Source organism: Nerophis lumbriciformis, linkage group LG13 (genome assembly GCF_033978685.3).
Source record: "Nerophis lumbriciformis linkage group LG13, RoL_Nlum_v2.1, whole genome shotgun sequence".
Classification (NCBI taxonomy): domain Eukaryota; kingdom Metazoa; phylum Chordata; class Actinopteri; order Syngnathiformes; family Syngnathidae; genus Nerophis; species Nerophis lumbriciformis.
Window position 1 is genome coordinate 43,593,928 of NC_084560.2, and position 13,993 is coordinate 43,607,920.

Consider the following 13,993-nt stretch of genomic DNA (forward strand, 5'->3'; position numbering starts at 1 on the left):
AGAGTTTGAATAATACACAATGGTTGGTAACAAGAAACTGACCTGTTTATTCAAGGATAAACACAAAATAGACAAAATTATACATGACAAACAGAAATGGCATCATTGAAACTAGGGCTGGGCGATATGGCCTTTTTTTAATATTGCGATATTTTAAGGCCATATTGCGATACACAATATATATCTCGATATTTTGCCTTAGCCTTGAATGAACACTTGATGCATATAATCACAGCAGTATGATGATTCTATGTGTTTTGATTGATTGATTGAGACTTTTATTAGTAGGTTGCACAATGAAGTACATATTCCGTACAATTGACCACTAAATGGTAACACCCCAATAAGTTTTTCAACTTGTTTAAGTCGGGGTCCACTTAAATTGATTCATGATACAGATATATACTATCAGATATATACTATCATCATAATACAGTCATCACACAAGATAATCACATTGAATTATTTATAATCCAGGGTGTGGAGGGGGGCGCCGGATGTAAGTGTCAAAAAGACAGCCAAAAGAGTTTGATATGAGAATAAATCTAAAGTTCAAATATAGGGTAGAAATGCACCCATTTGCAGGAAATGTAGTCTTGATTTTCAACATTTTCTTTCAAGGCTTGCATGTCTACATTAAAACATTCTTCTTCATACTGCATTAATATATGCTACTTTTAAACTTTCATGCAGAGAAGGAAATCACAACTAAAAAAATCACTATTTTTTCATACGGTGTTGATGTGGAAATTTTTGCCTCGGCATTTTGGTGGTGTGGGCGTGTGGCACCAAATGGAGATAAGCGTCTCGACAGACGTCACAATATTTGAACAATGATGACGAAAACTGTTTTCTCTGTCGTGTCGGTGTGTCGAAAATTGTTTTGCGCTTATTTTTTTATTAGATTTTGTGCGTGGCATAGATTTGCTATGCGCAGAGGACGTTTAAACAGTGCGCAATTGCACAGGCGAGCACCTTAGAGGGAGCGTTGCTCGCACGGCTGCGCTAGCATCACAACTAACGTTAGCCATGCTGCTACCTCTCTGCTCGGGGAGGACGTATACGTATGTGACGTATGTCGTGACAGTATGTGACGTGTGTAAGAAGGTGCACTTGCTGTCTGTGAGAGGGAGACACAGGAAAGAGTGAGAAGAGCCTGTCGTGTAATGCCAGCAGCTAAAAGCAACTGCGTGAGAATCCACAGACCTGTGGATGTGTTGAAGGTGTGCTGGAAAATGCGGAACGGAAATTACGGAGCAGCAGAAAAGTGGAATGTATTATTTAAATCTGTGCGTTGGAAAACACGGACCAGAGTTTTTTTTTAAACTGGATCTGGATCGGCATTTTCCCATGCCTTGCCGATACGCAATTTTTGGCAAATATCGGCAGCCGACCGATCCAAATATCGGATCGGGACATCCCTAGTAGGAACCAGAATATTAATAACAGAAATAAAAAAAACTTTTGTGTGAATGAGTGTAAATGGGGGAGGAAGGTTTTTTGGGTTGGTGCACTAATTGTAAGTGTTTCTTGTGTTTTTTATGTTGATTTAATTAAAAAAATAAAAACGATACCGATAATAAAAAAAAAACGATATCGATACTTTCCGATATCACATTTTAAAGCATTTATCGGCCGATAATATCGGCAAAATTACGCTAATTGTCCAAAATGTACAGGGAAGTTGCAAATGTTGGACAAAGTTGCGAGGCCCAGCATATTCTGCCGGGATCAGTTGAATTTCCATGACGTGGTGGAATCCTGGAAGGGACTGATTTCTACATCCGCTTTAAATGTGAGAACCAGCTTGTTAATGTAATCAATATTCCATTAAGAATGCAATTATAAATGTTTATCCTGGAGAAGATTAATTCATGCTCGCTTAACGTTCCTCATCAGTATCTTCTTATTAATGGTGTGCATTAATGATGAATAATGCATGTGTGATGTAAGTGTGTGTGTGTGTGTGTGTGTGTGTGTGTGTGCGCCACCACACCTCTGTTGGAGCACACCACCCCCTGTGGGTTTTTGCACAGCTCCCGGCTTTTCTTCCCGGTCAGGTTACACTCCTCTTGGAACTGGCAGGCCTCACCGAACCAGCCGTCGTCGCACTCGCACTTCCCGCAGTCGCAGTAGCCGCGATCTGAAGACAAACACACCACACGCTGCGTGCTGTTTATTAACGCGGTGGTTAAAAATGGCAAAGCAAACAAAGGACTCATGTTATTGTGTCGCTCTCCCTCTACGGAAGACGTCTCGAACAGACTGTGTGAGCAGGTCTGGAACCGTCAAGAACTGTGGTTCTCAAACTCTTTTCACCAAGAACCACCTCAGAAAACAAGTACCAACATAAGGATCAACATGAAAATACAGTAGCGTAGTAGGCCTACGTGTTCATTTAAACAAGGCAGAGTTGTTTTATGGAACACTGAATATAGTGAAGTGAAGTGAATTATATTTATATAGCGCTTTTTCTCTAGTGACTCAAAGCGCTTTACATAGTGAAACCCAATATCTAAGTTACATTTAAGCCAGTGTGGGTGGCATTGGGAGCAGGTGGGTAAAGTGTCTTGCCCAAGGACACAACGGCAGGGACTAGGATGGCGGAAGCAGGGATCGAACCTGGAACCCTCAAGTTGCTGGTACCGCCGCTCTACCAACCGAGCTATTCCGCCCCGAACACACACTACTGAAACACTCTTATACACGCTACTGAAATGCTCTCACATAAACTGAAATGTTTTTCTCTCACACACACACTACTGAAACACTCTTATACACACTACTGAAACACTCTTATACACACTAGTGAAATGCTCTCACATAAACAACTGAAATGTTTTTCTCTCACACACACTACTGAAACACTCTTATACACACTACTGAAACACTCTTATACACACTACTGAAATGCTCTCACATAAAAAACTGAAATGTTTTTCTCTCACACACTACTGAAACACTCTTATACACACTACTGAAACACTCTTATACACACTACTGAAACACTCTTATACACACTACTGAAATGCTCTCACATAAACAACTGAAATGTTTTTCTCTCACACACACACTACTGAAACACTCTTATACACACTACTGAAACACTCTTATACACACTACTGAAACGCTCTCACATAAACTGAAATGTTTTTCTTTCACACACACACTACTGAAACACTCTTATACACACTACTGAAACACTCTTATACACGCTAGTGAAATGCTCTCACATAAACAACTGAAATTTTTTTCTCTCACACACACACTACTGAAACACTCTTATACACACTACTGAAACACTCTTATACACACTACTGAAACACTCTTATACACACTAGTGAAATGCTCTCACATAAACAACTGAAATGTTTTTCTCTCACACACACACTACTGAAACACTCTTATACACACTACTGAAACACTCTTCTACACAATACTGAAACACTCTTATACACACTACTGAAATGCTCTCACATAAACAACTGAAATGTTTTTCTCTCACACACTACTGAAACACTCTTATACACACTACTGAAACACTCTTATACACACTACTGAAATGCTCTCACATAAACTGAAATGTTTTTCTCTCACACACACACTACTGAAACACTCTTATACACACTACTGAAACACTCTTATACACACTACTGAAACACTCTTATACACACTAGTGAAATGCTCTCACATAAACAACTGAAATGTTTTTCTCTCACACACACACTACTGAAACACTCTTATACACACTACTGAAACACTCTTATACACACTACTGAAATGCTCTCACATAAACAACTGAAATGTTTTTCTCTCACACACACTACTGAAACACTCTTATACACACTACTGAAACACTCTTCTACACACTACTGAAACACTCTTATGCACACTACTGAAATGTTCTCACATAAACTGAAATGTTTTTCTCTCACACACACACTACTGAAACACTCTTATACACACTACTGAAACACTCCTATACACACTACTGAAACACTCTTATACACACTACTGAAACACTCTTATACACACTACTGAAACACTCTTATACACACTACTGAAATGCTCTCACATAAACAACTGAAATGTTTTTCTCTCACACACACACTACTGAAACACTCTTATACACACTACTGAAACACTCTTATACACACTACTGAAATGTTCTCACATAAACTGAAATGTTTTTCTCTCACACACACACTACTGAAACACTCTTATACACACTACTGAAACACTCCTATACACACTACTGAAACACTCTTATACACACTACTGAAACACTCTTATACACACTACTGAAACACTCTTATACACACTACTGAAATGCTCTCACATAAACAACTGAAATGTTTTTCTCTCACACACACACTACTGAAACACTCTTATACACACTACTGAAACACTCTTATACACACTACTGAAATGTTCTCACATAAACTGAAATGTTTTTCTCTCACACACACACTACTGAAACACTCTTATACACACTACTGAAACACTCCTATACACACTACTGAAACACTCTTATACACACTACTGAAACACTCTTATACACACTACTGAAACACTCTTATACACACTACTGAAATGCTCTCACATAAACAACTGAAATGTTTTTCTCTCACACACACACTACTGAAACACTCTTATACACACTACTGAAACACTCTTATACACACTACTGAAATGCTCTCACATAAACAACTGGTAAAGAAAACACTATACTTCAATCAAGGTGTTAGAATAATTGTTTCTAAATTATCACAAAAGCTTTGTATTACATTGAGTTCCTGGCAGGGGGACGGGAGCTGTCTTTGGGGTCTACCAGGAGGAAGGCTCGTAAAACTCCACTTTGACTTCAAAGTGGATAGATGGCAGGATCTGCCCAATTTCCAGACAAACTCTTTTTGAAGTATTTCACGAACCTTTTTTTAACTATTTTATGGAACTCTTTTTGAACTATTTTACGACCTCTTCTTTTGAACTGTTCGGTAACCAAAGGCAACGCTGTTTCCGACCCACTTCCCTCTGGAAGCAGCTGTGATCAGGTGGGGGGAGAAAGTCCAAGGTTCAAGGTTCAAGGTTCAACTTTATTGTCCCCGCGGGGAAATTTGTCTTGGGCACAGTGCATCATTGCTTTCTTAACATACCCAAAAACAACAGAACAAAAACACAAGCACAGACACAACCACAACCATACAACTAACATTTAAACATCAGAACATGGAGCATGATAGACATAGGTGGCACTTTGATGTAGGCATAAAATCTACAGTATGGAGATAAAGATAAAGTACCAATGTGCATTGCACTAGAGCTCATGGATAAAGTGCTGTGTGCTAAAGTGCTTAGTTCTAAAGTGCTATGTGCTAAAGTGCTGTGTGCTAAACAAGTGCTAACCTATGTATTAAAATTCTATTGCACATTGTTGGTCAGCTTAATGGAGGCTGGGACAAATGATCATTTAAGGCGGTTAAATTTGCATAGTGGGACCCGGAGTCTTCTCCCTGATGGCAGGGTTCCATATTCAGGAAAGAGTGGATGTTGTGAGTTGGAAATAATTTTCTTAGCTTTTTTCCCTAAGTGCCTGCTCATAGATGCTCTGTATAGGCTCATATTCTTTCCTCCCTACGATTTTCATCGCCGTTTATTAAGTCAAATAAAGAAGGAGGAGTGCAATCTTTTGGCAGAGCGTGGGTGACACTAAGAGGTTACAGGTCGACACGTTTTCTCCTCAATATTGAGTATGTCTTGTTTAATAGATGTCATCAGAACCTGACACAAGGGATCTTGATGGAGCCTACAAACTACAGTTTGCTAATCACTGCATTAGAACATACTTTAAAGAAAACCAACTGACTAGGAAGGAAAACTCCCTCTAAAGAACAAACCATACATTCACTAAAAAAAAAACACAACAACTGAACCCCACATGAGTAAGCACTGACCGACGCAAGGAAAAACTTCCTCTAAAGAAGAAACCTATAATGCAATCGAAACTACGAAACAGGTCTTGAACTGTCTATTACCTATGTACAATCAGGAAAACTAGCTTGAGCAAGCATTTTTGCGACAAGAGGCAAGGAAAAAAACTATCCAGACCAAGACTATGGAGCATGTTTACAATCATTGATCACTGCGTACATTAAAGCAAACACAACAAGAGCACCTACTTTAGTATCAGAAGGACGAAACCTCAAACAGAACCAAGACTGTGAAGCCAGTATCGCCATGTTTAGGAGCTGATTATAACATGAGCAAGAACATTAGAGAAAACCAACATGAACAAGAGCTTTACCGTCAGAGGCGAGGAAAATGTTCCTCTGAGGAAGAAACCTTTGACAGGACCAAGACTTTAGAGCATATGTAAAACCATACATCACTTTATACATTTAAAAAAATTGACAAATTAGCCAAGACTATGACACGTGTTTAGAACCCTAGATTACATCATACATTAAAGAAAACCAACATGAACAAGTGCTTTAGTGTCAGAGATGAGGAAGTAGCCCCTTTAATGGAGTACATGTAAAACCAACACCTTCACACATTCAAGAAAACCAACCGAACCCCACATGAGCAAGCAGTTTGGTGACAGAGGCAAGGAAAAACTCCCCCTAAGGAAGAAAAACTTTGGACGGAACCAAAACCATGAAGCGAGTCTTGAATCACTATGTTAGAGAAAGCCAAATTATCCTTGAATGAGCAAGCACATTGGCAAGGAAAAACCCCAAACATAATCGAGACTATGGATTGTTTCAAGAGCCATACATTACCTCATACCTTAAACATAAACAACTTAATGGAGGTGACAGAGGCAAGGAAAAAACCCACACATAATCGAGACTATGGAGTGTTTCAAGAGCCATACATTACCTCAAACATTAAAGAAAACCAACATAATGGTGGCGACGAAGGCAAGGAAACAACCCAAACATATTTGACACTATGGAGTGTTTCAAGAGCCATACATTACTTCATACCTTAAAAATAAACAACTTGATGGAGGTGACGGAGGCAAGGAAAAAACCCACACATAATTGAGACTATGGAGTGTTTCAAGAGCCATACGTTACCTCAAACATTAAAGAAAACCAACATAATCAAGGCGACGAAGGCAAGGAAAAACCCCAAACATAATCGAGACTATGGAGTGTTTCAAGAGCTATACGTTACCTCAAACATTAAAGAAACCCAACATAATCGAGGCGAAGAAGGCAAGGAAAAACCATCCATCCATCTATCCATCTTCTTCCGCTTATCCGAAGTCGGGTCGCGGGGGCAGCAGCCTAAGCAGGGAAGCCCAGACTTTCCTCTCCCCAGCCACTTCGTCCAGCTCCTCCCGGGGGATCCCGAGGCGTTCCCAGGCCAGCCGGGAGACATAGTCTTCCCAACGTGTCCTGGGTCTTCCCCGTGGCCTCCTACCGGTTGGACGTGCCCTAAACACCTCCAGAGGGAGGCGTTCGGGTTGCATCCTGACCAGATGCCCGAACCACCTCATCTGGCTCCTCTCGATGTGGAGGAGCAGCGGCTTTACTTTGAGCTCCCCCCGGATGACAGAGCTTCTCACCCTATCTCTAAAGGAGAGCTCCGCCATCCGGCGGAGGAAACTCATTTCGGCCGCCTGTACCCGTGATCTTGTCCTTTCGGTCATGACCCAAAGCTCATGACCATAGGTGAGGATGGTAACGTAGATCGACCGGTAAATTGAGAGCTTTGCCTTCCGGCTCAGCTCCTTCTTCACCACAACGGATCGATACAGCGTCCGCATTACTGAAGATGCCGCACCGATCCGCCTGTCGATCTCACAATCCACTCTTCCCTCACTAGTGAACAAGACTCCTAGGTACTTGAACTCCTCCACTTGGGGCAGGGTCTCCTCCCCAACCCGGAGATGGCACTCCCCCCTTTTCCGGGCGAGAACCATGGACTCGGACTTGGAGGTGCTGATTCTCATCCCAGTCGCTTCACACTCGGCTGCGAACCGATCCAGTGAGAGCTGAAGATCCTGGCCAGATGAAGACATCAGGACCACAATATCTGCAAAAAGCAGAGACCTAATCCCGCAGCCACCAAACCGGATCCCCTCAACGCCTTGACTGCGTCTAGAAATTCTGTCCATAAAAGTTCAGAACAGAATGGGTGACAAAGGGCAGCCTTGGCGGAGTCCAACCCTCACTGGAAACGTGTCCGACTTACTGCCGGCAATGCGGACCAAGCTCTGACACTGATCATACAGGGAGCGAACCGCCACAATCAGACAGTCCGATACCGCATACTCTCTGAGCACTCCCCACAGGACTTCCCGAGGGACACGATCGAATGCCTTCTCCAAGTCCACAAAGCACATGTAGACTGGTTGGGCAAACACCCATGCACCCTCAAGGACCCTGCCGAGAGTATAGAGCTGGTCCACAGTTCCACGACCAGGACGATAACCACACTGTTCCTCCTGAATCCGAGGTTCGACTATCCGGCGTAGCCTCCTCTCCAGTACACCTGAATAGACCTTACCGGGAAGGCTGAGGAGAACAAGGAAGGAAAAGCCCCAAACATTATCGAGACTATGGAGTGTTTCAAGAGCCATACATACAAGAAAACCAACATGATCGAGGCGACGGAGGCAAGGAGAAACCACATTCGGAAGAAACCTCTTTCGTCACTGGCCCGGGAGCCAGGAGGTTCCTCAGTGTTTGAAATCTGTGTTGTTTTGTTTCTGGCTGGAGGTACCGGGGTTCCGAGTCTTCCTGCCAAGGAGCCGGTGAGGATCCCACCCGAGGGGCCTGGTGTCAGCAGCTGTTCACATCAAACATCTCAGCATGCAGGAGCGTTACATAAGACATGCAATAAAAACTCTTCACGCTATACTACTTCTAGACTCGCCAGTGCTTGGACATCCTGTCTGTTTACAAACATAATCAGTCACAAGCAATGTTGCCATTGTAGTACATTGTAGTACTCTACATGTTGCCATTGTAGTACTCTACATGCAAATATTGCAGTTTTACCATAGACCGGTGTGTCCTATTCATTTTTAATTTGTCTCTTTTCATCTGGCTGACTCTCTCTCACTCTAACACCCACGAACACAGATAATTAGTCACCAAAATGTGTTATCCAGTTGATTAAGCGACCATTAAAAAAACGCTGTGCAAAAGTAAAACAGCAAAGAATGGTAGGACACTTCTATACACTGAACCTCTAGACATACTCCAAAATCTTGGTTCTGTTTGAAGTGTGTATCCTAGAAAGAGTTTTTCCTTGCCTCTGACACCAAAGTGCTTGCTCGTGTTAGCTTATTTTAAAGTAAGAGGTCATCTGTGGTTATAGGCACACCCCTTAGTCCTGGTTCTGTTCGAGGTGTTTGTTTGCTCGTTTTGTTCTTTCATAGATGTGTTATTAATGGCTCTAGATACATTCCAACATTTTGGTTCTGTTCAAGGTGTTCCCGAGAGGGAGTTTTTCCTTGCCTCTGACACCAAAGTGCTTGCTGGTGTTCGCTTGTTATAAAGTAATAGGTAATCTGTGGTTACAGACCCACTACTTAGTCCTGGTTCTGTTTGAGGTGTCTTCGTTAGACATAGTTTTTCCTTGCCTCTGACACCAAAGTGCTTGCTGGTGTTAGCTTTTTATAACGGAAGAGATAATCAATCTGTGGTTATAGACACTGTCGGAGGCAGATATTTACATATATCCGAATTTAAGTGTTACTACTTTTATTTCATAGTCATATTTGAAAACAACTTGTGTTCTTCCAATTGTGGTCTTTTGGTTGTCTGCAAAACTGTGTGCTTAACCTTGAATGAGGAATGTTAGAGAGAGCGATAATAAGCATTTGTTTTGACTAGAGAGAGGGAAGAGGGGAGAGGGTTTTGGGTCGGGAAGGCAGACAATTTTGGCGGCGCGATAAAATGTATCCTATGCTGGACTGGTCTCAAATGTATATATATCTGCAAAGCTTTGCCAATATATTACAAAATACCTATTCTGTCTCTGGTGGTTTTTCAACTCAGCTTTAAGTGTCGTAAAGAGCTTGGGAGCAACTTGTGACTTGAATTCCCTGGGAGGAACAACTGGTCCAAAACGCAACAACACACTACCTTGTCCTGGTTCTGTTTGAGGTGTCTTTGTTAGACAGAGTTTTTCCTTGCCTTCATCGCCAAAGTGCTTGCGCGTGTTAGCTTTCTATAAAGTAAGAGGTAATCTGTGGTTATAGACACATTCCATAGTCCCGGTTCTGTTCGAGGTGTCTTCCCGAAAGGGAGTTTTTCCTTGCCTCTGACACCAAAGCGCTTGCTGGTGTTAGCTTTTTATAAAGTAAGAGGTAATCAATCTGTGGTTATAGACACACTACCTTGTCCTGGTTCTGTTCGAGGTGTCTTTCCAGAAGGGAGTTTTTCCTTGCCTCTGTCACCAACACGCTTGCTGGTGTTAGCTTTCTCTTAAGTGAGAGGTAATCTGTGGTTATAGACACACTACATAGTCCTGGTTCTGTTAGAGGTGTCTTCCCAAAAGGGAGTTTTTCCTTGCCTCCGTCGCCAAAGTGCTTTGCTCGTGTTAGCTTTGTATAATGTAGGAGGTAATCTGTGGTTATAAACACAATCCATAGTCCTGGTTCTGTTCGAGGTGTCTTCCCAAAAGGGAGTTATTCTTTGCCTCTGACATCAAAGCCCTTTGCTGTAGCTTTCTGTCAAGTAAGAGGTAATCTGTGGTTATAGACACACTCCATAGTCCCGGTTTTGTTTGAGGTGTCTTCCCAAACGGGAGTTTTTCCTTTCCTCTGTCGCCAAACTGCTTGTTTATGTTAGTTTTCTTTCATTTAGTGTATGAGGTTATCAATCCGGACACACTCTATTATTTTTTTCCCATTTGAGATATTGTCCTTGATAGATTTTCCTTGCCTCCAACGACAAAGTGCTTGCTCATGCAAGAGTTTTTCCTCGCCTCTGTAACCAAACTGCTGTCTCATGTTACTTTTCTGTCTTATAAGAGGTACTTTATGGTTACATACATAATCGATTTTGTTCAACGTGTCTTTCTTAGAGATAGTTTTTCCTTGACTCCGTCGCCAAGGTGCTTGCTCATGTTGGTTTTATTTAATGTTTGCTGTAATATAGACACACTCCATAATCAGGGTGTCTTCTTTCAAGGGAGTTTTTCCTTGCCTCCGTAACCAAACTGCTTGCTCATGTTAGTTTTCTGTAATGTATGTGGTCATTTATGGTTCCACATATAATTGATTCTGGTCAAGGTGTCTTATTTCAAGGGAGTTTTTCTTTTCCTCTGTCGCCAAACTGCTTTTTTATGTTAGTTTTCTTTCATTTAGTGTTTGAGATTATCAATCCGGACACACTCTATTATTTTTTTCCCATTTGAGAGATTTTCCTTGCCTCCAACGACAAAGTGCTTGCTCATGCAAGAGTTTTTCCTCGCTTCTGTGACCAAACTGCTGTCTCATGTTAGTTTTCTGTCTTATAAGAGGTACTTTATGGTTACAGACATAATCGATTTTGTTCAACGTTTGGTTGGAGATAGTTTTTCCTTGACTCCGTCGCCAAGGTGCTTGCTCATCCATCCATTCATCCATCCATCTTCTTCCGGTTATCCGAGGTCGGGTCGCGGGGGCAGCAGCCTAAGCAGGGAAGCCCAGACTTCCCTCTCCCCAGCCACTTCGTCCAGCTCCTCACGGGGGATCCCGAGGCGTTCCCAGGCCAGCCGGGAGACATAGTCTTCCCAACGTGTCCTGGGTCTTCCCCGTGGCCTCCTACCGGTTGGACGTGCCCTAAACACCTCCAGAGGGAGGCGCTCGGGTGGCATCCTGACCAGATGCCCGAACCACCTCATCTGGCTCCTCTCGATGTGGAGGAGCAGCGGCTTTACTTTGAGCTCCCCCCGGATGACAGAGCTTCTCACCCTATCTCTAAGGGAGAGCCCCGCCACCCGGCGGAGGAAACTCATTTCGGCCGCTTGTACCCGTGATCTTGTCCTTTCGGTCATAACCCAAAGCTCATGACCATAGGTGAGGATGGGAACGTAGATCGACCGGTAAATTGAGAGCTTTGCCTTCCGGCTCAGCTCCTTCTTCACCACAACGGATCGATACAGCGTCCGCATTACTGAAGACGCCGCACCGATTCGCCTGTCGATCTCACGATCCACTCTTCCCTCACTCGTGAACAAGACTCCGAGGTACTTGAACTCCTCCACTTGAGGCAAGATCTCCTCCCCAACCCGGAGATGGCACTCCACCCTTTTCCGGGCGAGAACCATGGACTCGGACTTGGAGGTGCTGATTCTCTTCCCAGTCGCTTCACAATCAGCTGCGAACCGATCCAGTGAGAGCTGAAGATCCTGGCCAGATGAAGCCATCAGGACCACATCATCTGCAAAAAGCAGAGACCTAATCCTGCAGCCACCAAACCAGATCCCCTCAACGCCTTGACTGCGCCTAGAAATTCTGTCCATAAAAGTTATGAACAGAATGGGTGACAAAGGGCAGCCTTGGCGGAGTCCAACCCTCACTGGAAACGTGTCCGACTTACTGCCGGCAATGCGGACCAAGCTCTGACACTGATCATACAGGGAGCGGACCGCCACAATCAGACAGTCCGAAACCCCATACTCTCTGAGCACTCCCCACAGGACTTCCCGAGGGACACGGTCGAATGCCTTCTCCAAGTCCACAAAGCACATGTAGACTGGTTGGGCAAACTCCCATGCACCCTCAAGGACCCTGCCGAGAGTATAGAGCTGGTCCACAGTTCCACGACCAGGACGAAAACCACACTGTTCCTCCTGAATCCGAGGTTCGACTATCCGGCGTAGCCTCCTCTCCAGTACACCTGAATAAACCTTACCGAGAAGGCTGAGGAGTGTGATCCCACGATAGTTAGAACACACCCTCCAGTTCCCCTTTTTAAAGAGAGGAACCACCACCCCGGTCTGCCAATCCAGAGGTACCGCCCCCCGATGATGCTGCAGAGTCTTGTCAAACAAGACAGCCCCACAGCATCCAGAGCCTTAAGGAACTCCGGGCGGATCTCATCCACCCTCCGGGGCCTTGCCACCGAGGAGCTTTTTAACTACCTCAGCAACCTCAGCCCCAGAAATAGGAGAGCCCACCACAGACTCCCCAGGCACTGCTTCTTCATAGGAAGACGTGTTGGTGGGATTGAGGAGGTCTTCGAAGTATTCCTTGCACCGATCCACAACTTCCGCAGTCGAGGTCAGCAGAACACCATCCTCACCATACACGGTGTTGATAATGAACTGCTTCCCCTTCCTGAGGCGGCGGATGGTGGTCCAGAATCGCTTCGAAGCCGTCCGGAAGTCTTGCTCATGTTGGTTTTATTTAATGTATGATGTAATATAGACACTCCATAATCAGGGTGTCTTCTTTCAAGGGAGTGTTTCCTTGCCTCTGTAGCCAAACTGCTTGCAAATGTTAGTTATCTGTCATGTAAGAGGTCATCTATAGTTCCAGACATTATCAACACTGTTCAAAGTGTCTTCTTTAGAGGGAGTTTTTCCTTGCCTCTGTTGCTAAACGGCTTGCTCGTGTGAGGTTCCGGTGGAGGAAAGATGGTGATACACATGTTAAGGTTTTTTTGGTTTTTTTAAGTCCTATTGTATGTTCGCCAGCATTGACACTACAAAGTTGTAAAGGAGAAGGAACAGACTTCACGTGGCTTTTCACTGGAGGGAGGAGGAGGAGGAAGGGGAGGAGGTTTTAGAAGGCAGTGCCACGTTGAGCCGGACCACCACAAAGTTATTAGAAAAACATGTCCAACTGACTCAGTTGTTTGGCTTGCACTTTGTTACCGTGCTAAAATGTTGAAACAATTTACATACAACGTCTTGCTGGAATTGTTTGGACGTTAAAAGGCGAGAGAGAGAGAGATGTGTGAAAGGAAAGAACTGTAGAGAAAAGGACAAGACGCTTTTGCACATTTGCAGGACAGATGTTGGTCAAGGCCAGCACCAAATA

The 13,993-nt window shown here is 43.6% G+C and overlaps 1 protein-coding gene across 1 annotated transcript in view; it reads right to left on the minus strand.

Annotated features, from left to right (window-relative positions):
* itgbl1 (integrin, beta-like 1) overlaps nt 1–13,993 on the minus strand; it is a 122,655-nt gene that overhangs the window by 55,806 nt on the left and 52,856 nt on the right. Inside the window, exon 3 of the mRNA XM_061970739.2 lies at nt 1,997–2,143. Within this exon, the coding sequence (XP_061826723.1) occupies nt 1,997–2,143 (147 nt within the window). The remainder of the gene's footprint in view (nt 1–1,996; nt 2,144–13,993) is intronic.